The 24914-nt window shown below is 52.3% G+C and overlaps 2 protein-coding genes across 7 annotated transcripts; both read left to right on the plus strand.

Moving 5' to 3' along the window:
* The first annotated feature begins 1972 nt into the window (after positions 1–1972).
* FRS3 (fibroblast growth factor receptor substrate 3) lies at positions 1973–14139 on the plus strand. Of its 6 annotated transcripts, none has more exons than XM_075521621.1 (7): positions 1973–2195; positions 4785–4921; positions 5128–5216; positions 5748–5934; positions 7976–8137; positions 8715–8872; positions 9667–14138. In XM_075521621.1, the coding sequence occupies exons 3-7, from the start codon at positions 5151–5153 to the stop codon at positions 10591–10593; spliced, it is 1500 nt and encodes a 499-aa protein (XP_075377736.1). In that variant the 5' UTR covers positions 1973–2195; positions 4785–4921; positions 5128–5150; the 3' UTR covers positions 10594–14138. The 6 variants fall into 6 exon arrangements, with proteins under 6 accessions (XP_075377736.1, XP_075377739.1, XP_075377740.1 ...); XM_075521624.1 differs by having other exon boundaries at positions 4818–4921; XM_075521625.1 differs by lacking the exon at positions 1973–2195 and adding an exon at positions 2755–2773 and having other exon boundaries at positions 4818–4921.
* Positions 14140–20708: 6569 nt separating this feature from the next.
* Positions 20709–24417, plus strand: LOC142419027 (pepsin B-like). The gene is made up of 9 exons (XM_075521599.1): positions 20709–20776; positions 21124–21277; positions 21682–21799; positions 22429–22547; positions 22921–23120; positions 23272–23394; positions 23622–23766; positions 24005–24103; positions 24265–24417. Exons 1-9 carry the CDS (start codon positions 20721–20723, stop codon positions 24415–24417), a joined length of 1167 nt encoding a protein of 388 aa, XP_075377714.1. The 5' UTR covers positions 20709–20720.
* Positions 24418–24914: the final 497 nt, after the last annotated feature.

Genomic DNA, 24914 nt, shown 5'->3' on the forward strand with positions numbered 1-24914 from the left:
ACCTCGCTGCCCAGGAGCTGCACCTTGTTTCAGGGCTCTTTTGGGAACATGGAGGGGTGCAGGAGGCTTGTGCATCATGTAGGTCTCTGGCACCAGGGTCAGGATTGCAGTCTAAACCTGTAGTGATGGTAATTTGTCAGAGGAGGTGGCCAGGCTCCAGGCAAGCCGGTGGCACCGCTGGGAGAGGCCGTGCAGGGCGGTGTTGGTGCACGAGTTATTGCACTGCTCACTGGTGGTTTATATCTCTGCAAAATCACCTGGGCAGAGAAAGGAGCAGGAGGAAAGGGAGAAGGAGCAGGCGAGCATCTCCACAGGCTGCTGCTCTCCGCTTCCCCGCAGAGGGGTCCCATCCGGGCTGTCGAGCCAGCGCTGCAATTCCCCAGGGACCCTTTAAGGTCTCAGATCTGCGCCAGGGAAGTTAATCTGCTGTTTGGCTTTGGTGGGAGGTTGGTCTCTGCAGCTTTATCTTGACCCGTTTGCTGCTATGGACTTTGTACCACTGGGTGGTGGTGGGTCCCCCCTCCTCCCCACTGCCAGCTCCCAGCCGGAGCTGCGAAGCGGCTGCTGCCTGCGCTCCCCACGCTCCACTGTCCCTCTGCACGGTGGAAAGATTAATGGGCAAAGTCCTCGTTAAGAGACCAGCCGGGCACAGGGACTCAGACTCGACAGATGGGTCACTCGAGGCTTTCCGAGGTGGGACCAGCCGCCGCTCCACCGAAGCCACCGCCCTGGAAATGCCAAGAGGTCCCCCATGGGCGCCGGGCGAGCGTGCACCTGCGACACATCACGTGTGACTGGCAGGACGCTGGCCCGACGGGCTTCCCTGCTGCCAAAGCACCGCGGCGTGACCGGCGTGCGGCCAGCAGCATCTCCACAGAAAGGGCAGGGCTGCAGAGGCACGGCTCGGTGACTCGGCGCTGGAGCAGACCGGGAGCGCTCACATGTCGCAGCTGAAGAGCCGGCAGCCCCCACCACCCCTCCGAAGCCGTGGCTGATGTCCGACAGCTCCGCGCTGTGACAGCGCGGGTGGGATTGTAATTGCAGAGCGATCGCAATTGTGAAACTTGCGAGCGTAAAAACGACACTTGTAAAATCTGCAGCCCAGCCTAACTCTCCTCGTGGCCTCCCTGCTGTCCTGCGTGCAGAGCAGCCCCCTCGCATGTGCCCTGAACCCTCCCGGAGACCCCGCACGTTCCCGGCCGGGAAGCCGTGCCTCGTCCGAGGCCAAACGCTGGCTGCGGCCCTTTTTATTTATCACATCACATCACATCACATCACATCACATCAGGAGGGCTGGGGCTGAGTCGGGACCCCAGGCAGCCCGACTGCGAGCAATTGGGCGCCTGTCGAGGTGGTCTGGGGGTGCAGCTGCCTGCAGGACAGCAGCACCAAGCTGCCATTGACTGTGCTGGTTTAGTGCCCTGATACTGGTGGAACTGGGGTGGGCGGTGCGCAGGGATGCTGCGAACGGGGGCGGCTGGGTGCAGAGTGCACCCCCCAGCACCCCCCCCTGCCCCAGACCCCTCAATCCCCCTCCGCTGACCCCTCAGCACCCCCTAGACCCTCCCAATCCCCCTCCATTGATGCTCCAGAGCCCCCCAATCCCCCTCCACTGACCCCCCAGCACCCCCCAAACCCTCCCAATCCCCCTCCATTGATGCTCCAGAGCCCCCCAATCCCCCTCCACTGACCCCCCAGCACCCTCTCCTGCCTCAGACCCCCCCAATCCCCCTCCACTGATCCCCCCAATAAAACCTCCTGCCTCTCTGTCCCCCTCTGTCCCCCCGGGACCCCCGTCCCCAGCCCCCTCGCTGCCCCCCGCCCTCTCATCGCACCCCCCCGGCCCCCCAGACCCCTGCGCTCGCCCCGCCCCCGCACCGACCACGCCCCCTCCCTGGCCCCGCCCCCGCGGCAGTGGCGCCGCGGACCCAGCGCGCCCCCTGGCGGCCGCTCTCCTGCCGGTCCGGGTCCTCCCAGCCCGCGACGCTCTAGGCGGCGGCCGGCGGACTCGCTGTTCCCGGCGGGCCCGGCCCGGGCTGGGGGGACGCGGCGCTGGCGGGGCCCGCCCCGCACCCGGTCCCCGAGCCCGAGCCCGGACCCGGCGGGCCGGGCAGGGGACGGGACGGGACGGGGGCCGGCTGGCAGCGGGGGCCCGGGCCTCAGCTCCCGGACGGCGGAGCCGGGCAGCGCCTCAGGTACCGACCCGCGCCCGGGCCTTCCCTCGGCACCGGCACCGCGCCTCGGCCCGGGGCCCCTGCCCCCGCGGCCCGCACTGCCCCCCGCCTCCCTTCCGCCCCCTTGCCTCCCCGTCCCCCCTTCCCGTCGTGTCCCCCGGTGTCCCCTCGCACCCCCCCGCACTCCCCAGCCGCCCCCTTGCACCCCCTTCCTCGCTACCCCCCCGGGACTCGTCCCTTCCCCATGCCCCCCGTCCCCACGGGCTGTGCAGGCCCCTTCCTCCTCCCTCCAGCCCCTTCTCCTTGCCAGCGGCTCCCCTGGCCCCAGAGGTGCTCCCCTGCAGCCCCTCTTCTCCCTCCCATGCTGGTGGCTGCTGGGGGGGGGCGGTGGGGTCCGTCGCTGCGTGTCACGGGTGGGTTGGTGTGGGGCCGTGTGTGTTTCCACGCGAGGTATCCGTGTGCCCCTGCGCAGGGCCGTCACGGTGGGTGCCGGGGTGCCCTCGTCCTTTGGGATTAGGTGGACCCTCTTCTGCAGCACGGGTTTAGGAGAAGGGCTTGGAGGAGCGTGGAGGCACGAAGGGTCTTCTGCAGGCTGGGGGGTACGGACGGAGCCTCTGTAGGGGCAGAGGGTTTGGGAGGAGAGCGAACGACCCGGCTGCGGAATCGGGAGAGGTGAGCTGCGGTCTGGAGACTGGGCCAAGGAGGGCTGCGAAGGCTTTGAGGAGGATTTAGGTTTGGGTCCTGGGAGGTGGGGAGACAGGAGGGGACGATGGGGCTGCTGGTCTTAGGAGGCACGTGCTCTTGCTCGCAGGGAAGCGTATCGTACTGTTAGAGTGTTTGGTTCAACTAGTTAAGGCTATGAACTGGCAAACAGCCGTCGGAAAGGTGCGTGTCGAAAGCGCTGAGCAAGAGACCGGAGTCTTGAAAGTCTCGGTGTCAGCGTGAAAGGGATGCCACTAAAATATTCAACAGCGAGGAGTAGCGGGAAGCCCCGAGGGAGTGTTCAGGGATCTCGCAATGTTTTTTTCCTTGTTTGTTCAGTTCTGACCATAATAACTGTTCAGGATAGGCAACAGCACTCCAGCCTAATCCCCTTGCCGGTTAGACAGATGCAGGTGGAGGGAGCACCAGAGGGAGAGAGAGGAATAAAGAAGAAAGAGGGGGCAAAGGTAACATGTTTTCTACATGATTTTATTTTTTTACTGAGGGAATTGATGAGATGGGAGTGGGAGAGCAGAGACAGTAGAGGACAAGGCCCCTAGTGCCCAGATTAGATGAAACGGAGCGGGATCTGTTGCTAAATTATTGATCAAAGCCTGTAAGGTCAGTGGGGAGTGAATCCATACTGAGTCTAGAAAAACAAATAGGATGGCCTGAGCAGGATGCGGTGTTGAACAGGGAGCGTGTGGTGTTATTACTGCTCGGGGTGACGGGTACGTGCAAGAGGGCAGGCGGCAGCCGGCTTGATTTGTGCCTGAGCTCCTCCAGCTTGCTCAAAAGGAAGCATTCCTCTTCTGGGGGACTTTGCAGGGTTCAGATGTGGTAGAGAATTCTTCTCTACCCAAAAGCTAAAGGCATGGGGCCAAAGCTAAGGCATGGGGTTGCAGTGGAAGGTAATTTAGGTTCCGTTTTGATGTAAAAAATGAAATGGGACCCCTTGGTCAGCTCCCTGCCAGCTTTTCCCCTCCCTCCGCACCGCTCTGCGCTGCGCGGGAGCCTGAGGGCAGCTGTGCAACGTGGTTTTGCACGGAGATGCAACTCCGTGATTCATTGTTTAATTTGGAGTGACTGGTGAGGCAGATTCTGGCATGGCAGAGTACGAGGTTTCCAATAACCTTTTCATTTTATTTACTGCTCTAGTGCCAGGCTGGTTATCCATATGGCTTTATTCTCTCACGCCTCAGATGGAGAGATTGTTAGCTGTTCTCGCCAAATAAAACATGGCATCCTCTCGTGTTATCTGCTGCTGAATCCCTTGCCCTGGAGTGGATGTGGAGTCCTTTACGTTTGCATCAAAGACAGCAGTATTTCTCACTACTAGTGCGTGCAACTCCTGCCTGCTCGACACTTGCGCTTGCTGACTGTTGTCTGATAGCTGAGTCTCTGTGTTTTCTGGCATTTGTTACTTTTCGTAGTCCAAAGTAGAAAAGCTGTTGTGTTCGCTTGCTTTAAAGGCTGCTGGTTCTCTGACCCCTAAGGACCTTCCATGGAATGAAGGTATCTTCACATTCCTAAGCAGCAGACGCCTGTGATTCCTCGTATCCCCACCACTCTCAGCCATTCAGTATTACTGTTGTGTTTTATTTAAACTACAGGAGCTCTGATAAACCCCACTCCTGTGTAGGATCCCAAAGCCAAGAAGTAAAATACCTCTTACTTTTAGTTTTTTTCAGCTGTAGGCTGTATATTTTTTTCAGAAATTACAGCAGTGGTCTGTGCAGAATTATTTTCTATATTCATATAAATGCAGGTAGGTAGTTAAACCAAAAAGTGTACCTGCCTTCCTTGTGATATTTGGAGGGAACTTCAGTCACACACACCCCCCCCCCGCCCCCTGCTTTTTAATCTTCTCTGTTTTTTTAATTTGTTTAATTGTATTCTCCTTGTCAGGTGGAAGATGGGACAGTTTCCCTTGTGTTTTAGGTGACTCTGACACCTGGTTACCATGAAGTCCCGAAGGAGATAGAGGGACAGTAGTGGGAATTTCTTCTCACTCCTCCAAAAAAAAATCCAACAATTGCCTAATGGTAAGAAAGCTGTTATTTTAAATGAGCCTTATATTGTACAGTGTCCATTAATCGAGGAACACATTGAAGAGTTTGAGATCCAAACCTGCTGGGCCACGTGCAGGGGGATCACGGAGGATACAGGCTGTAAATGCTGCGTGCTTGGAGAGGGTGGGAAGAGTTGGTTCGAAAACATGATTGTCCTCTGTTTTGCGCCCTCTCCCCAGGGATTACCTCTTATGCTGACGTCATGGGGAGCTGCTGCAGTTGTCTGTGCAGAGACAGCATCCCAGACAACCATCCCACCAAATTTAAGGTAAGCATTGCACCTTCATCCCCATCGGAGAGTCTGTGGCAGCACTGACTACTCGCAGAGCCCAGCATGGATTGGACTCCAGGCGTGAAAGGAAAGAAAACCTCTGCTCTTGCAGAGAAGTCTTTTGCTTGATAAGATTTGCAAATATGTTACTGTTTTGGTTTGTTGGGTTTTTTTTTTTCCTTTCCTTAAGCAACCTCTGCTGCAAATATGTTTGTATTTGCAGTAGAAATTGCCTCTGCACTGAGATTCAGCTGAGCAAGGAAATGGGGAACTGGAGAGAAACCTTTTATTGCTCAGGGCTGTGTTCCAGTGTCTGTGCTGAGACACATCAGCTGAACTGCCAAGCACACAGTCTCCAGGGCTGCCGGCTTGGCGCCTTCTGCCAGCAATGAATTCATGCCCTCAGCTGAGAAAAGGCATCTCAGTAAATGAAAGGGGAATCCACAGGAATTACAGTGTCTTCATGGGTGGGCTTTTTTCGATACCAGTGCACTGAGTTTCCTGATGTGAGCTCTGTGGCCTCTGCAGGTAACGAACGTGGACGATGAAGGTAACGAGCTGGGATCTGGGATTATGGAGCTGACACAGACGGAGCTCATCTTGCACACTCACAAGCGAGATGCTGTCAGGTGGCCCTACCTCTGCTTGCGCCGCTATGGCTATGACTCCAACCTCTTCTCCTTCGAGAGCGGTCGTCGCTGCCAGACAGGGCAGGGTGAGTGTGGAGGTTCCTGGAGGAAGGAACTGCTGAGGTTTCTGTTCCCAGGCAGCCAGAGTAAGCTGATGCTTGTGTCTTCCCAAATTCCTGCATCTAATGAATCAACAGGTTCTTTTGCAGCCTCTGTTCCCCCAGAATACCAGAGTGTGCATGCACATACAGTTAATACTCCTGACTGAGACGCTAATGAGAACAACATCACGGCTCAGGACCTGGGCATAAATCTAATGGTCTCATTTTGCTAGTGCATCGACGCTCATGAGGTAATTGGTGAAGCAGGCTTGAGCATTGGACGGGGCGTATTTAATGTCAGAGAGGATGTTGGTTACGCTGTCAGCTCTGAGCTTCGGTACCGAATGATGCACAGCTGTGGTAGGAGAGGTTGCTGGACTTCTTTCCTTAGGAGCTAGAAAGTGCTTTTTGCAAGACTGAAGCTTTGTTAAGCATTTTTTAACTCCGGGGATAACGCTTAAGGCCATCACCTGCACCTTTTGCAGGTTCCTCTTGGGGTTTGCTTATTCCGCAGAGCTGCCAAGCGCACGTCAGTAGCAATAGTTGTTTGAGCATGCTTCATGTTTCTCAGTGCATTTGCTCTGCCTTGGTTAGTGCTAGTTCTACTTAATGCTTTGCATTTCGTGTCTGGCAGCACTTTGTAACGTAGGGGGAAAGGAGTTTTACGTTTTACTGATTTTGTGCATGGGGATGCTGTGCGTAGAGAAGGGAAGTGAGTCACCCAGGAGTACGTGCCAAGTCATCAGCAATGCTGGGAATAGACTCCAATTTTACAATGGTGCCTGTTAGTTCCTTTACCAGTCTGTCTCTCTTGCTTTTAAAGTGCTGAACATTTTCTTGGCATCTGCATCCCCGGGAAAAAAAAGTTTGTTTCCTCATTCTATTAATGTGTTTGTAAACTCCTTCATATCCAAAAGGACTCTGCATGACTGTTCAGTGTCTGTGTAAAGCACTGCGCAAATCTGTAGTGCCGTATGCTCCTTTTTAATATTTATGTAAGTGGGGTTTTCCTCTTCCGGAGTCGTGGGTTTATCAGTTGCCAGCGATGGGAATTGCTTGTCTTCGGTTTCTGTTTTGCCTTTTGCAGGACGCAGTGATTAGAATTCTGCCCTGTGTTTTGTTTTTTGTTTAGGTCCAGGTAGTGGGGATAAAGCGGAGCCATTTGTTCTTCATATATTACAAAATTTTTAGCAGACACATACTTACTCCTCAGTCTTAAAGCAGACAGAAATGAGAGGGATGGCGTTGTGTTTTGAGGAGTTTTCTCCCTTCCTTGTAGGACTTTTTTTCTGCTTAGTTAATTTTATTTGGAGGTCTCCTTCCTCATGCTGCTCCCCACCTTATATAAGGCAGATATAGCTATTTTTTTTTTTTTTTTTTTGGCCAGAATGTTTAAAACCGTATTCTTTGGGGTAGCAGCCGTTGTTGCCATGCCGTTCTCGTTGCTATGGCTTTTGTGCGTGTGTGTGCGTGCCAGCTTGGGATTGGTTAGCTCTGCGCACACCAGCTCTGGTTTGGGCTGCTCGTTTGGGGAGACACTGTTTAATTCCATACGTTTTTGAAATATGACGTTCTTGTCCCTCCCTCACGTGCACACTCCACAGGGCCCAGTTCAGCTTCATGCAGTCACTGGATAGACTTTCCCCTGGTAATGAGAACCGGACTGGGTACCGAGTGAGTTAAAATAGAAGATTAGAAATTAAACGAGACCGGTTAGCCTGTCCCTTTCACACCTCTGCTCGTGTGGGATTGAACGTCTTAAGATAACTGGGGTGCTCACTATTTTTCTTGTAATAATGCACCATTTGGTCAGATGGCAGTCATGGCATTGTATTTCTGTTGATGCAATAACCCACCGAGTTGTTGGCTGTTCTCCTGTGGCTGTGGGTTGCAGGGGGTTGATTGTGTTAAACACAGCGAAAGAAATCAGAATTGCCTGGTCATTTAGAGCTGGGAATTACATATACTCTTGTTAAAGCAGGATGCCTTTCTTGCTTTTCTGACCCTCCTCTTCGTTACTGTACAGGGATTTTTGCCTTCAAGTGTTCCAGAGCAGAGGAGATCTTTAATCTGCTTCAGGACCTGATGCAGTGTAACAGTATCAACGTAGTGGAAGAGCCTGTTGTCATCACCAGGAACAGTCACCCCACGGAGCGGGAGCTCTCCCGGACCCCCCAGGCACCCAACAGTAAGGCTCCTTCAGTGTCCGGGGAGAAGAGGGGGGAACACGGAGACGTGGGCGATGCCTGCAATTGCTCGGGTGAAACTGCCCTTTGCAGCCCGTGGATCTCTCCCATGTGTTGCCAACCCATATCTTTATGTCCACGTGTGCCCTATAGAGCATATTTATTTTAAGGTCCCCCTCGTCTGCGATGTGGTATTTTGTTTCCAAGGAAACTGCAACAAAAAGCCCTTCAAATAGTCAACCGAGTCGTCACCCTTCCGTTGGTTTTCGTCTGGACCGCTGCCAAGTGGCCTTTTTAAGTAGCATCTACAAGGATCAGGTGGTTCCTAGAGGAAACCACATTGGAAGAATTCGGGTTTGCTCGATTCCTGTCTCCATTAGGAGTGACTTAAATAAATTTAAACGAGAGGGCCTAGCCCTTTTATTTATACTAGGTACTTCATGGTAGGCATCTTCCCCAGACAGGCTGATTCTGACTTACAGGGGGCACTTAAGAGGACAGCTTACTGTGAAAATGAAGTTAACTCTATTTTGTACCAAACCAATGCTTTAATGCTTACCTGTCTTGATTCTCTCCCAGATCTGGGGTACACTGTCCCAGGATTTCCCAATGGATTTCACAGCTTCCCTGGAGAAACCCTATCATACTCTGCAGCCCGCCACCCCTCCGTGAGCAGCCTGAGGCATTCCTCTGTCGGTGAAGACTCTACTCATGCCCTTATCGGGCCTGATGAGCAGGTAAACCTGGATGCCCTAAATTCTGCTGTCTGCAAGCAATGAACAAGCAGCTTGTTTAGCTAGCAGTCCTGTGCAATTCCGGGTTTCTCTTACTCCAGCAAAGCTCAGGGGATCCTCATACCTTGTCATCCTTTTTTTCCTCTTTTGCTTCATTTTGCTCTTGGAGGCTTCTGCTCTCTGACACTTCACTAGAACGGGCACTCTATCAAGGCTGACTGAGTTGGCTTCCTTAATCCACCAGCATTTGCGTGGCAATTATTTAACAGCAGCACTTAGCTTGTGAGTCCAAGTCACACTGCCCTATCTGTCAGCTATTACTGCAATCCCTAAACTGATGTGCAGATGCGTACCCAAGTCCAGACTATTTTTATTTTTATTTTTGATGTCCAGCTCTTTGTTCTCAGTTTTAGAATTCAAGATTTTTCCCTACAAAATCCAGCTTGTCTCAACCATTATCAGAGAAGCCTAGGTAGGTGAGTGCTGCAATATCACCAGTGTAAGCCCCTCAAGGAAATATTTTGCAAGTGGGTTTGGTTTTTGTTCTTTGTGCCATATGCATCGAGCGTGAAATAGATGATGTGTATCTTCTGGAGTTGGACTCCTTTTTGTTTCTCCTTCAGCCCACAAATCCAGAAATGGCTTTGTGTTTGGCTTCCCAAAGTGTTTTCAACTCCTCCCGCTTCGTCAGCCACCGAAGAATTTTCCATTCCTGTGGGTTTCTCAGCTGCTGACAGCTGCCTTGCTCTTGTCTCTTCTCTTCTCCTTTCACTGTCCCTCTGCTTCTCTCCTTGCAGTCCCACACCTACGTCAACACGGCCAATGGTGATCAGGAGCTGAGGGGCCGACATTGTATGCACTCCTTGCCTGAAGTCCACCCTCCTTTCCCCCATAGGAACCACAGCTGCTCCCTCGAAGACCGCAATCCCCAGGTCTTTCTGCAGCCGGGGGAGGTTAAGTTCGTGTTAGGTCCCACATCCAACTACAGACGCGTTTGTCGGCACCACCGGGAGTGCAGGACGCACTTCTGCCCCCCCAACAACAACAACAACGAGTGCGAGGAGGAGTGCCCTTCACCCCAGTGTGTCTACGAGAACATCAACGGCTTGCTGCCCCCCAGCACCTCCTCTCTCTGTCGAGGTGGGCGCTTGAAACTCACCCGGGAGGACACAGGCTTACCCGGCTGCTCCCATCGCAGAACGGCATTGCTGCACTATGAGAACTTGCCGTCGCTGCCCCCGGTGTGGGAGTGCCAGCCGCTCCGGCGGGGCGAGGAGGACGCAGGTGCCGGGGACGTGCTGACGCCTTCCCCCAACGGCTACTCCGAGGCTGGTGAAGAAGATCCCCTGCAGAACTACATGAACTCGGAGAACACCGCGCTGCACGGAGGCAGCGGCCAGCGGCGCAGCGGCTTCCTGCCAAAGCCTCGTCGCAGCTGTGTGCCCAGCGTCTTCAGCTTCGACTTCCCCCGGCCCTGTCCAGAGCAGCCGCGGCAGCTCAACTACATCCAGGTGGAGCTGGAGGCTGAGCCGCGCAAGGGACATCAGAACCCACCGGTTCCCCGTGTCCCACCTCCTGCCACCCACGAAGCCCGCCGGACGGACTCCTACGCGGTCATTGACCTAAAAAAGACAGCGGCCATGTCCAGTTTGCAACGGGCCCTGCCGAGAGATGATGGGACTTCGCGGAAAACTCGACATAACAGCACTGACCTGCCTCTGTAAAGGGGGAACGCCAAGTGCAAGCACTGTGTCGTGGCTTCGGTACCTGCCCTTCAGTGTATTGCCCGGTGTGACTTCCATTCGCCATTGCCTTCTGCTTCCTTGTTTACCCCATTACCTGGTGTTATGGGATGGCTCCTACAGCTGATGTTAAGGCTAGTCTGTCTGTCTGTCTTCCCCTCTCTGTCTCTCCCATGTAGTTTGTTTTTAAAGCCTTGTGGGAAATTTGACGATGCTGTTTGAAGGTTAAATTTCTGGTGAGAGGGGTAGAAGGTGCCAGCAATAGTACCGGCACTGTGTGGATACAGCTTCAAATCGGGTTAGCTCTCCCGATTGCCTGGCAGCTCCGTGAGCAGTGCCAACAGCCTGGCTGCAGAGGCAGGGCAGTAGCATGGTGGAGGCATGTTTCCAAAAGCAAGTTGCTTTAGGAGCTCCACTGCAAACCAAGCCCGTTTCCTGTGGATTTCATGCCTTGCAACTCCAGGTGAGCTCTGCAGCTGGGCCACTCCAAAGTTGGGTTTTGCCTTGGGGTTTCAGTGATCCCGGATGACTTGGGAACTCATGCTGCGGTCTTTTCCCCCTCAGCTTGCTCCTTTCTCCTATTTTCTTGAAGCTCGTAGAAGCTTTTTATACTTCTGTCCCTTTCTCAGATTTGATTTAAATTGGGCAACTCTAGAAATTAATAGAGGAGAACAGACAGCCATGGGCACAGACACTGTGATCACAGAAACCTGATTTCCTGAAAAGACCCTGCTCTAAAAGAGGAGGGGAAGACCGCAACTGTGAGAGAGATTTGAGGTTTGGTATAGAAAACTTCAATTGTACCGTACCCTGTTTTGATTTTTAAGGGTTCTTTTTGGTGGCTGTTCAGAAGTGTTGTTGATTTATTTATTTGTTTACTTATTTATTAAATGTTCTTTTGCATCCCAGTGGTAAGTGCCAAAATTGGTGCCAATATGAAACGTGTACTCACTGTGGCTCACTCCTTCTGCCTGGGGGACAGATCTCAGAAGAGGTTGGTGGCTTTGCTGAGCTGCAGTTGGGGAAAAGAGCAGCTGTGAATCAAAAATTTTTTTAACTGGGACTGACTGTCACAGGGTGGGTGGGAAACGGTACGGGAGACGTGGGAGTGCGAGCAGAGCTGCCAGGCAGCTGAGCTGGGAGTTGTATCAAAGCCACGTGCCTGGCTGCATCCATGAGAAATATTTGATCGGTGTTTTGAGTGAATGCGCAGTTTGTTTCCTACAACTATGGACTTGGAAGGGCTAAATTTCTGCTCTTGGGTAAATTTGTGGCCTTTGATATGGATTTTTCTCTTGACACCAGGGCTGAGTCTAGGCTGAGCTGTCAAGCCTCTGTGTGAGGTCCTGTGTAGGGTCTCTGCTCCTCTTCCGTTGCAGGATGTTCCACCACCCCTCTCCACATGGTGACACGCTGCAGCTTAATTCCTCCCTGGATTACTCTTTGCCATTATAAGCTGTTTCAATGAGACAGAAGTGCTCTGGTTACTCTGGAGTCCCACCTTTCTGCTGTCTGTTTTCTTCATCTTCCTCCCTGGGATAGGAATTGAGAGATCCAGTGCTCTGCGAGGTGTCCCGCTGCCAGCAGAAACGTTGCCAAACCTTGCTGTGTTCTCCTTGTCCCTTATGTTTTTCCGATGTCGAAGTCAGTGAGCCTCCGGTGTGAAAGAAGAGAGAACCCGATCGTGCTGCTGCAACCTGCTTCTGAGGTCCAGAAACTTGATTTCCAGATTTTTGAAGTTCAGCCTTTTTGGTTTTGGTGCTGTAATGTCATATTGAAATGTGACCCTTTTGGGAACAAGGACACGTGCCGTGCAGTTCAGAAAAAGTGATAAAAGTATGAGTGATGCCATGCTTGTGTTGGCAGAACATGCATTTCTTGCCTTGCTGTTGCACTATAAATTCAAAGTACACCACATGCTTAAAATCACTGGTTTTTCCGGTTTTTTTGGAAGTCCTTGTGCTTGTCTTCCATTCTTTTCTCCACCCCAACCCTTGTGTCATCTATAACTGAAAGGAAACCCAAGTAATATATTTTTATATGTATACCAAATGACTTTATTTGAAGGGGGGGGGGGGGGGCGACAGGTAATGTATCCCCCTAAATCTAGCTTTCATTTAGGGAAGTGAGAGAGGAAATTGTTTATATATATATAAAAAAGTTAACTGCATTAAGCTTTAAATAAACTATTTAAATAAAGAATTTCTAAGCTGTAAGTGTCACCCTCTGGGACAGCACTAGCAACTCCCACGTGGCAGCACAGGGCAATGCTCTGGGAGCCTCCGTATGAACCGGCCTTTCCACTGCCTGAGCTGAGAAATGCAAAATACTTCTTCCCCTCTTCCCTCCCAGAAAGGGAAAAAAGGATGAAATGTTTTACATTTACATGGAGGAAGAGGTGTGGGCCCTTTCCCACCCGCACGGGAGGTTTGCAGGTTGGTTAAATGCAAGGGAAGATGCTGTTGGGTGGCAGCTTGTGTCTTGGGAGAAGGCAGGTGAGGGCTGGGCTGCTGCTGGGGTGCTCCCTGTGGCCACCAGCCTGGCCCCGTGTCCCCGATGGGTGGGATGGGGCTGGTGTGAAGGTCTGTAGATATTGTGAGCTCCAGGGATCAGGGAAAGCACACCGGTGCTGGTGGGTCCTCAGAAAGGCTGGGCTCCCAGCGAGCCCCGGCTGCGGTCCCATTTAGGTGGCTCGAAATTAGCTTGGCTTTGGGAAAGCTGGCTTTGACCTTTTGAACTGCTGACTTTCACGTCCTCCAGACAAACTGGGTTGTCCGACTTGTGCCTCCCTTTCCTCTTTGGTGAATCCGATGCTCCCCTACCTCCCAAGGACACTGAAAGCAGTAATGACAAGGCGACTGCCGTCAATAGCGATGTCCGCATGTAGCAGATACGTTATTGCTGTTCCCTGACGGCATCCCTTATCCCATTTATAGTGGAGGATGCTGCACCTATTCAAAGAAGGAGGAGAAGAATTTCCTTGACCTTAAAGGTGACGAAACGTGGAGCTGATGCTGGCTGCATCTGCTGCTTTCAGTGCACAGTGATCTGGTGGGTGTCCTGCTGCACCGTCCTCTGCTTCACGTCCCGTTGTGTCCTCCCTGGTGGCCGTGGGTCGGGGAACAGCACTGCTGGCTCAGCGGCCTTCGCTCGGGTGGTATTGCAAGCTCCCCAGAAAGCTTTGGGAATGAAAAGCCGGTCACAGCTCATTATTTGCAGTGGGTTTGTTTAATGTTAAAGCAATTAAATGGGAAACGCCATGCAGGCAGCCAGGGAACCAGTTGTCATTTATGGCTTTCAGCGTGCACGTCGGGTTCACGTCCCAGTGATTTTCTCGCTTTTTTTTTTTTTGCTTTTCTGGAAAACTTCACAAGAGCAATGTCCGCATTAAGTAGCCAGGACCCTTTGCGAACTTCTTCATACTCAATTTTGCAGGTGGTGTGAAAGTGCAAGGAAAGACCGGAGTGGTGTTTGAACACCGAGGTTCGGGACACCGGGAGCAGAAATGTCACTGGTCTGGATTTCTCCCTGTGTTACAGCCCGAGCGGTGCTCGCCAGTGTCGCAGCTTCCTCTAGTGGCCACGCTTGAGATGGTTTTGGAGGAGAAACCAGTATCGGGTTGAAAGGCGAGGAGGACATCTGAGCTGGCATTTTCTCATTCCTTCAGTTCTTTGATTTGGGTGATGGGCAGGAGGGATCCCTTCTGATAACCCTCTGGAGTCTCTCCTTGTTACTGTCGTCTTTCGGTTGAAAATAATCTTTATGCACTATGTTGTGTCTTTGTAAAGATGGATCTCACAGATTTTTGCTTTGAGCCTTACATACAAGTTTGCTGGACTTTCCTGACGGATGCATGCTAATATTCATGGGCATGCTTACTTGGATGGGAAACTAAACTAGGGATACCCAGTGATTCCTCCTGTCCCTCCAACCATGGAATGTCCCCCACAGCGAAGATCACCTCCATGGAGCAGAATACCTCACCCTTTGTGGCTGCATCCATAAATCTGGTTTTGAGTTCAGAAGGATTCAGCCAGGGCTCTGCGCATCCAACTGATGCCACGCAGTTGGCCAGGAGGAAACGAATGAGCACGTGTACATCTGAAACCTGCTCTGGAGTTAGACCTTGAAGCTGTGAGATCTCTTACTCTCCCAAGCTTGCTTCTGCAAGGTGGATGGTTCGCCGTGAGGTTTTGTCGTGACTTGGTAACTTGGGAAAGGGAGCTGTGTTCAGTCAGCTGTTGGGTTTGCTGAGACTTTCTTTGGTTCTGAAGCAAAATGAAGCTATGCTGGGTAATGGCGAAGACCTGGCAGCACGAGCTTAGCTGTTGGCTTGGGTCCTTTGCTGCAGAGCAGGTTTGTGTAGTGCTGGCTGGGGACTGCGTTGCATCTTCGCTGGTCTCCTTCCTCTGCTTGTGAGATTGAAGCTCAAGGGATGACTTGGTAAGCAGCCATGTGCTATGCAGAGAGAATTCGACTGTCTTAACCTTTTTAAGTGGTTCTTGTTTGAGTTTTGAGTTAATCAATCAGACTTCTTCCCCTGATATTTCTTCCCTGGTGAATGCATAAATAGATCTTTTACCCTTCCCTTTCCTAAGAACCTCTTGGTAGGAATACAGCTTCTCCCGGCGCTCAGTTGTCTTTTATTGTGGGAGGGTTTTTTGATTTGTTTTTTCTTTTGACCCATTTTATGTGCGTGCTTTTCCCCCGGGGAAGGAGGTTGGAATATCTGTGAGCTGTACCTGCCTTACAGGGAGAGGATGGCAAAGGAGAGGCTGGATTGTGAGGGTTAAAGGATCAATATTTCTGCAAAGAGACTCGAATGCGTTAGTTATGACTAAAGTATTGTTATTTTTATTACCTAAGCCATGACGTTCCCTGGGAGAAAAACTAAACCAGGGCTTGGTATTACAGCTGTCTGTTCTCTCAGCCGTTTTCTCCCAAAGTCTTTCCTCTGTCCCTCCGCGTGATGCTGCTCAGCCCTCTCGGGTGGTATCTTGACTGTGAAGTATCATTAACAAATGATCGTTAACGAACGCATTGCCTAAATTCAGCTTCTGGGAAGGCTGCCATCAGTCTTTCTGGGAAGTTTGTCTTTCCCCCAAACTTGGCTTGTCTTGAAATGCCGCACACAGGTAGCAGAACAGGTTTAGATTCCTGTTACCGAAGAGGACCAAAGGTGAATACATTAGTGGAACTCCTGAGAGCTTTGAAGTTGGCAATTACAGGCCAGGGTCTGGAAAAGGCTAATTGTAAAGAAGGGATCTACTTTGTTTTTCTTCCGTAAGTGAATGTGATTTTACAGTTGAAAGGCCCAGATGCGTCTGTGTTATCTCAAGCTCTCCTCCCATGCGATTCTCCGTGTTGTTACTCGTACTGGTGTCTTTGATACTGAACATTTCTGATGCGGCAGAAAAGCAAAGGTGCTTCGGGGTTCTGGCCACCGGGGATTCGGTTGCTCTGACCAGAGGGGTTGATCTTGCTGTGTAATTGCTTCTTCAGGTTGTTTCTATGGATATCCATTCCGTCCCTCTTTATATCTCATCCGGGTGTAACCTTAGAGGTGAAGAACAACAGCAGTGCTATGTGGCCTGAGGAGTGCTCATGTCTTACGTTAATGCGCACTACGGATGTATACAGAATAAACGGAGTATGATGATTATCCGGTGGTCCTGTCTTTTGTGTGTGGTGCAGAGAGACAACTGTCACGTTTCAAAGTGAACTTTACTTTTTATTTAAAATTGAAAGCCAGGCCAACCATCACCCATTGTCCTCACGCAATTCCAGCTGGACTTCTTGCAGCCTTTGTTTTCCAGGTCTCCCTCCCCTGAAGGAATAATGTCTATGTCCTTATGTGTTCTACCTGGAGCAACGGTTGCTGTCTTCCACCTGGCTAGTCTCACTGCGATAGGCTTAAAAAAATAAATGAAGAGAAACATGTACGCAGAGACAGACGCCTTTCCCTCTCTGTTGGCTGGTGACCCGTGGGGATGTCATTGCAGGCCAATTCCATGAGCTGGAAGCTGAACTCACACAAATGTTTGGATGAGGCTCTCTGGCCCATGTGATACAGGAGCTGAGGCCCTGAAACCTCTGACTCTTTCATGGTGACTCTCTTTGGGGCAGAGCCATCACTGACATGAGATGAGATGACATGACCAACATGAGATGGTCATGACCATGTTGGTCATGTTGGACCAACATGAGTTGGTCATGAGAGTGTAGACCAGATTTCTATTGAGCTGAGCATCAGGAGGAAATCATGAAGTTGCCTTGGAAATCGATGTGTACTGTGAATGTGGGCTGAGCATAGCAAGAATATTCATGGTCTCTGGACTACCTACCCTTTAAGACATGCTGTTTCCACTATGGGTAATTTAAGCTAACAGTTTGGAGCGGTGGAATTTGGGGGCTGGTGGGAATGAGGTGCTTTTGCCAATGTTGAACTTCACTCTTCCTGGCTGTGCTGATCTGCTCTAAGCACTGGGGCCTTTCCATGGGTTGTCTGCCATCGCTCTGTGCAAAGAGTTGATTTGCTTGTTTTTTCAAACTCTACAGCAAGTGAGAGCTAATCGTGCGGTAACATGCACAGTTTAATCCCTTGGCTTATAAAATTGCCCCTGAAAACTCATCCCCAGCAGGAATTGACTGAAGAACAGCTAATAGGGCCATCTGTGCCTTCCTAAGTGAGCGTGCCTTCATGTGTGGTGGCTTCCCAACCCAAACCCGTGTGTTTCTTTCCTTCAGGGTCGTTCCATAACTTCCTAAAATGCTGGAGGTAAGAAATGGAAGGGAAACGGAGGAGATAACACAACTGATGATAAACCCATGCTGTTATTTCCATCCCATCCCAGGAAAACACAATGAAACATTTTTCATTTATCTTTCTAGGAAGACTTTGATAGTCCTATCAAAAAGAACTTGAAAATAGCATGGCATTTGCCACTGGGATTTGACTTGGAGTTTTCAGGATAGTCCTTAGCATTGTGGGAAAATCTCTTGTGATGGGTGCATCTCTCAACTTCAGGGACATGAGTGGACACTGATGCAGGGAGGTGGGGACCGTTTTGGGGTGTATAAGGAGGTGACGTAGAGCTCCAGCATCAGCTTGGGGTCTGGGACTGAGCAGGGTGACCGGAGGTCTCTTTGGAAACTGCCCGCAAGAGAAGGTCATCATGAAGTGGCTGATCCTTGCCCTGGTTTGGGAATTTAAATGTTAGACCTAGAGCCTAGCTCTTTATTTCAGGAACCATTCTCATGGTTGCGTAGGAAAGGAGGAATATTTATTTTAACGTGGATGGAAGCTGTTCATCTGTGTACTATAATCTCTGTTTTGGAAATAAAACACTAAAACCAGCTCGTGCAGCACTGAGTAAAGGATACGTGTGCTTGTGTGCAGTTCATAAACACAGCTGCTTCGGACGTACCCGTGCCATTGCAGCTCCCACCATCGGCTTTTCTTGGTTGGAGAACCCAAGCAGAGAGCAGTTGTGCTCCAGGCGAAGTCTATATAGCTATTTTAAATTAATCGCATAGAGCAAGACTGTTTAAATTATCAAGGGGGAGAGCGTTAACGCCGATGGGATTCAGCACCTTCAGGAAGGGTTTTAGCTGACGTGGTGCTTATGACAGCAACAGGCTTTAATGAGCAGGGGAAGCTCCTGGCAGTCCCGTATTCACGTTTATTAAGTTCTGTGCTACCGTTTGTTGAGGTAAATAGCAAAAGCTTGTGTCTGGGGCAGAGGTGGAGGAACCGGGGTGGTAAATTATCCTGGAGTTGGGACCAGTCACTTCTCTGTGTTTTTGCCACGGGTAGAGCAGAGCCTAGAGCAGACTAGGAAATTCAGGGTGATGGCAATGTTTTTGGAAAGGTTTCTGTCCCCTGATGGCTCTGGGAGTGCTGTCTACAGGCAGGAGAGGTCTTCGGGTCATGAGGGAGGCTGGATCCCACTTTAGAGCCCGTTCCTAATCTTGCGAAACGCTCTGTCGAGAGCTACCGGCTTCTGGGGGATGGTGCCCACCTCTGCAGCGGCTGTTGGTTTAACAGGATTTGTTGGCTCATGTTGAAAGTGCTTAAGCCCTCCGGATGGCCAGGACAGCTGCTGCTCACGGCTCATCTCGTGTGCTGGTTTTGCCCCGCCGCAGCGTCCCGGGAGAGGTGGCGGAGTTGGCCGTGGGATGCAAAGGGGATCCGTCCTCATCTGGGAGAGACGGGGTTCCCTGGGCTGGAGCTGTTTGCGTGTGGGCTGGGCCATTGCAGCAACACAGAAAAGAAACTGAAAGCAAAGGAGGAGAAACGCCCAGAGCTTGGCCCCGAGGAGAAGTCCTGCCTTGGAGTGGCATGGGTGCTGTTGGCCGAGTCCTGCTCCACGTAGGGACACGGGATCTCTGATGTTAGAAACTGTAAATCCTTGCTTCCCGTTAGACTAAATGTCTCGGCAAACAAGTGCTGTCTAGCTTTGGTCAAGAAGTGCCAAAAGTAGAATGTGTTTGTGTGTGCTGTAGAGGGCACCTCATTCCTTTGTCTTTTGGCAAGGCTGAGTCCCCGTGGGGACCTGCAGATAACACTCGGTATATTGACGTTTTGATAACTGCTCTTTGCTTTCAGCCAGAATTTGCTTTTTATCCAATCTTAATAAGTTGATCTTTCTATCAATCCTGCTAGCAAACAAGATAATTGCTTTATTATAGTCTCAATATCCAGCAAAGGACACACACTCCCCGGTGCTCCCGAGGGAGTAAAATCTGTGCAGAGCGTTGACACGGGATGAGCGCAGCGATAGCGACGCGGGGCTATCGGCGGATGACGGGGAGCGCGATTTCCTCGCTGCGAAGAGCCAGGCTGCTCAGAGCGGGGACGCAAGGGGTGCCAGAGGAGGTCTAGAAAATATTTATATTTATAACTGAAATCATTTTGGTCCATTTGCTAGAAAATGTTTAGGTTATACCCAAACACATCTTGGTCCGTTTGCTAGAAAATATTTAGGTTATAACTAAAAACGTTTTGGTCTGTTTGGGTGTTTGTTGGCAGTTTGGGAGGTCTGTGTTTGTGGTTCTTTTTTTTTTTTTTTTCCCACACAAAAAAAAGCAAACAAGAAATTTCCTGACTTTCTGGGCTGGTGCAAGGAGCCGGTGGGTGAAGCTGTGGCTTGGCTGGCCCCGAGGGCTTCCTCCACGGGAGGGTTAAACCTCCCCATGCAGGGAGGCACAGCGCCTGCCTTTTAATGCAGGACGGAAAGGGAAGCAGTTGTTCCACAAAATAAAAAAAAAAAAAAAAAAAAAAAAGGAAAAATATGTGATTTCTGTCCAAAATATGTGTTTTCTGCCCAAAATAGTAGGAGAGCAGAAGCAGAATTGAAGTGTATGACATATGGAAACCAGCTATACCTGGAAGAGAGGATGGCGAAGGACTGGGAGGCTGATGAAGAGGTGGAGAAGGACAGACCAGATGAAGAAGCAGAGAAGGATGGGCCAAAAGGCAGAACAGTGCTGGAAACCACCTACGAGAATGCAGGAGAAGAAACCTCATGGGCTCAATGAGCTCCCGGGACAGGGGGACCAGAGCAGCCGGCTCCAGCTCTTTGCACCGTGCCCTGGAAAAGCTTCCACGCCAGCAGCCATCCCTCCTCCACACCAGAAGGTCCCCGCAGGTGGGTGGCTGGGCTGGCCGGGCGGAAGAACAGTAGATAAAAGTTTCCATCCTGCGCCAAGAGCTGTGAGCGCTTTTGTTTTGGGAAAAGGTTTGAACAGGTTTTGACGAACACAGGTAACGCCCCACAACGGGGACGTTTGGGTCACTCCTCTCTTTGCCGCGATAAGAGCTGGCCTCTTATTGGATGGTAACACATTGATCTTGCTATCGAAGACGTGTGTCGCTCTATTCTCACCTCAGCGCCTCACTAAGGACACAAACTCCTCAAACCCCCGTGGCCCAAAATACAAAGAAACCCTTGAAGCTGGGGGTGCGCGTGGTGGTAATGGAAAATGGAGGTCAGTAGATAAGCGGGGGTCACTGCTTCCTGGTATAAAAGCGGGGAGTCTGGGCAGCTCGACCCATCTGCTGTGGTCTCCGAGAGGGTGCGTGCGGACCGGTGGACAACTCCTGCACCATGAAGTGGCTCGTCCTGGCCCTGCTGTGTCTCCAGCTCTCGGAGGGGCTGGTGAGGTGGGTGTCCTGCAGCAGCCGCTGCAGCGGGAGGAGGGTAGGTAACAGAGACCGGCTGCAGCTGTAACCTGCACGGGCTGCGCTGCGTCCCCGAGGATGCTGACCGAGCCGAACCGGGTGTAACTCCAGCCTCCTGCAGCTCCACAGACCGTCGTGGTCCGAGTCCAGGCTGCATCCCTCACTGGGAGGGCAGCCCCTGGGGAGGTACAAGGCAGCCGAGCAGAGGGCTCCCATCGTGGCAGGGTTCGAAGGAGCCCGGAGAACTGATTGTTTGAAAATGCCCAAATCTTCTCCTGATTTCCTGCTATATTTTGGTTTTTTTTATTTTTTCTTTTTTCTCTGTGCAGAATCAAACTGAAGAAAGCCAAGTCTATACGGGAGAAAATGAGGGAGGCTGGAGTGCTGGAGGACTACCTGAAGAAAATTAAATATGATCCAGCTAAGAAATACGACTTCGGTGACAACTACGTTGTGTATGAGCCGATAACCAACTACCTGGATGTGAGTACCCCAGGTTCCCCTCTCGCTGCCTCTCCGTACACCCCCTCTGCCTTCCCACTTGCCGGAGCGATCTGTTCACCCCTGAGCCTCCAGGAGTGAGAGATTGCTTTTTTTAAGCTTCTGTTTTAAACTTTAGAAAAGTTTTCCCCCAGCAATGAAAAGCAATGCTTTTCTATATGTAACAAAAGGCATAAGAAATTAAGTGTTTAATATTACGTCTTTGGGGAGAAAAAGCAAGGTGAGAGTTCAGTCCGTTCCTGCCTACTTTGTGACTTGCAAGAGCGAGCCTGAGCATTCCCTGGCACCCTGCAAAGCGCCGGGATGCCGGCACGGGGCTGGGAGGCGAAAGCCTGGTCTGTCCCTGACTCTGTGCCCAACGGAGATAACGTGTCTCTCGTTTGCAGTCCTTCTACTTCGGGGAGATCAGCATCGGGACCCCCCCGCAAAACTTTTTGGTGCTCTTCGACACCGGTTCCTCCAACCTGTGGGTGCCCTCCACCTACTGCCAGACGGCGGCATGCTGTGAGTACGGCACCCGCGTTGCACAGAGCTCCCCGGCACGGCGTAGTCCGAGCGCGTGGGGGAAATGGTGATGCCAGACCAAAAACGATCCCGGCACCCTGCTCTGGGATGGCTGCTCCCTGGTACCCGCTGGTGCCTTGCTTGGGAAATACAGAGCTCTCCGCCCTTATGTGCCTGGCTAATGAAGATGGCCAAATCGCTAAAGCCATCGTGGGTGTCCCCAGAGCACAGAAATCTCGGTGGTTGCGCCTGACCTTTCGTGGCCAGGCGGAGGGGAGAGCAAAGCTACGAATCGTGGAGCTGATGTCCCGCTCCCCGGCAGAGATGTAATCCCTCATGCGATGTAACTCGCTGCCGGCGGGAGAGCGACGGGGATTGCTGGGTAGCTGATGTGGTTGTGATCACAATAGCTGTTCCCTCGAGAGGGATGCAGGCAAAAGTGGGATGCAAACCCTGCCTTAGGGATAACCACTAAGCAGAGGAACTGCCCATTCCACTCTTCACGACTTGCTGCCTGCCAGGGAAGCCGCTTTCCCAGGCACTATCCTGGCAGAGCGACCGGCGGTGAAATCCCACCGGGGCCAGGCGAGCGCGTGCCCAGGAGCTTTGCCCTCTTCTCTCTCACGCAGTCAATCACGCGGCATTCCAGCCCAGCGACTCCTCCACCTTCGTCTACAACGGCCAGTCCTACACCATCTCCTACGGCAGCGGCGCGCTCTCGGTGGTGCTGGGCTACGACACGCTGAGGGTAAATGCGCCCCATGCCATCCTTGTCTTCCTGGGTGCTGTGACCCCAGCACCAGCTGGGTGCCCCCATGGAAGGAGCCTGGGGGACAGCCCGAGGGCAGATCTCATGTCTCACGTAACCAAGATGGGCAAACCAGGGCCTGAGATGGGCAGAACCAATATAAAGTGGTTATTGCCACCGTCAGGTACCCAGCTGGATTTTTACTTAGTTTTAACCCAATTCCTGCTAATTTTCCCAGCTGCCTGGTGATGTTTTCACCAGCTATGACCCCGCAGTGTGCTCTTTGGGCTTTCAGAGCATCAGTCATCCCACGCGACGGCTGCTCGGGTTTGCCTAAGCGCGCAGGCTGACCTGGCGTCCCCTTCCCCTCCAGATCCAGAACATCACGGTCACAAACCAGGAGTTCGGGCTCAGCACGAACGAGCCAACCGAGCCTTTCTACTATGCCGAGTTTGATGGGATCCTGGGAATGGCCTACCCCTCGCTGGCGGTGGGAGGGACGCCCACCGCGCTGCAGGGCATGCTGCAGCAGAACCAGCTCACCCAGCCCGTCTTCAGCTTCTACTTCTCTCGGTAAAAACCTGCTGGGGCCCTCTGCACATCCTATGTGCACCGGTGTCCCTCCGCCTGTCCCCATGCGGGTTCCTTGTGAATTTGTCCCTCGCTAGCCCACACGTATCGCGCCGATTTACCCATCTCTGCTGCTGTAACTCTGTCTTTGCAGCCAACCCACCAAGTACTATGGGGGAGAGCTCATTCTTGGAGGAATTGACACTCAGCTCTTCTATGGGGACATTGTATGGGCACCGGTGACCCAGGAGCTTTACTGGCAGGTCGCGATTGACGAGTGAGTTGTGTTTGTACCTGATGGGCATGATCCACCCGGGCGGCTCATGCAATGAGGGTGGTACAGCTGTCCTCCAGGTGAAGCTGCAGCTATTGCAGCAGGCACGGGCTCCAGGCAGGGGTCAGGCGCTGCTTTTCAGAGCATCCCAGACTTATAGATCCAGCCGAGACGGGTTTAGTTGCCAGTGGGTGCTTAAAGTGACATCCTTCTCCCTGTTCTCCTCTCAGGTTTGCTATCGGACAGTCAGCAACCGGCTGGTGCAGCCAGGGCTGCCAGGCTACCGTGGACACGGGGACGTTCCTGCTGACGGTGCCCGAGAACTACATCGACAGCTTCCTTCGGGCCGTGGGTGCCCAGGCGACCAGCTATGGTGTAAGTGCAGGGGACGATCTGGGGGTGCGCACGGAGCAGCGGGGAGGCTTGCGAGTGAGCCATGGGCTTGACCGGATCCTGCAAAACTCACGTGGCATCTAGAGACTGCAGGCATGTCAGGGAGGTGATGTGGCACTGCCAGGGGACAAAGCGCGTGTTACCCCACGTAGCGGGGTATCTCTCCTCTCGCAGTCGGTGCTGTTCCAGCCATAACCTCCTCTTCACCCTCTCTCCACAGTATGCAGTTGACTGCAATAATATCCAAAACATGCCTGCCATCACCTTCGTCATCAACGGAGCTCAGCTCCCACTCTACCCCTCTGCCTACGTCTCCAACGTATGTATTAGCTGAGCAGCTTCATCCTGCTGAGTCCTTGAGGGCCAGGAAAGGACCTTGTGCTTCTTGACAAGTAGCAATGCTCTCCCTCCCTGCAGCCCAGCTGGCAGGGTCCTGGTGCTTGTCTGAGGCTCTGACTCCCTGTTATTCCCCCCTTACAGAGCAACGGCTACTGCACTCTTGCGATTGAGGCCACCTACGTGCCTTCCCCGAACGGGCAGCCGCTCTGGATCTTGGGTGATGTCTTCCTCAAGGAGTATTACACCATCTTTGACATGGCCAACAACCGTGTTGGCTTCGCCGCCTCGGCGTAGAGGAGCAGAGCAGCGAAATCCAGCCCCTCTCCTGGCCAAACACACCTTAGCCAGAATTGCTGGAGTGCTACGGGGTTCCTATGGACCTTTATGTTCCTTTACGTGCCTGCACGGCTCCCTGTCCCTCCGAGATTTCTGTGTGCGTTCTCACAGTCTCCTGTTACAAATAAACCCTCGCATCCCAGATCATCTCTGACCTTCTGAGTTTGTTGAGTGATGACTGAGTGCGGACTGATGTGTCTCGGCCGCTCTTTCTCCAGCAAGGTATGCGCTGTGATAAACTCCTCAGCAGATTTCCGCAGGGTCAGCACGGGGAAAGCGGCGGGGAAGCTGTCCCTGGGCTGCTTCAAATCTAAAGTCGATGTATTTATGTTTCTTGCAAAGGGGTACGACACGCTGTCGACTCCTAATGGCTGTGGGACTGAGTCTCAGCCTTCACCTATAGTGAATTATTGAGCTTGGGGGTGGCTGTGATGAGCACAGCAGGCTCCGAGCTG

Source organism: Mycteria americana, chromosome 20, assembly GCF_035582795.1.
Source record: "Mycteria americana isolate JAX WOST 10 ecotype Jacksonville Zoo and Gardens chromosome 20, USCA_MyAme_1.0, whole genome shotgun sequence".
NCBI lineage: Eukaryota > Metazoa > Chordata > Aves > Ciconiiformes > Ciconiidae > Mycteria > Mycteria americana.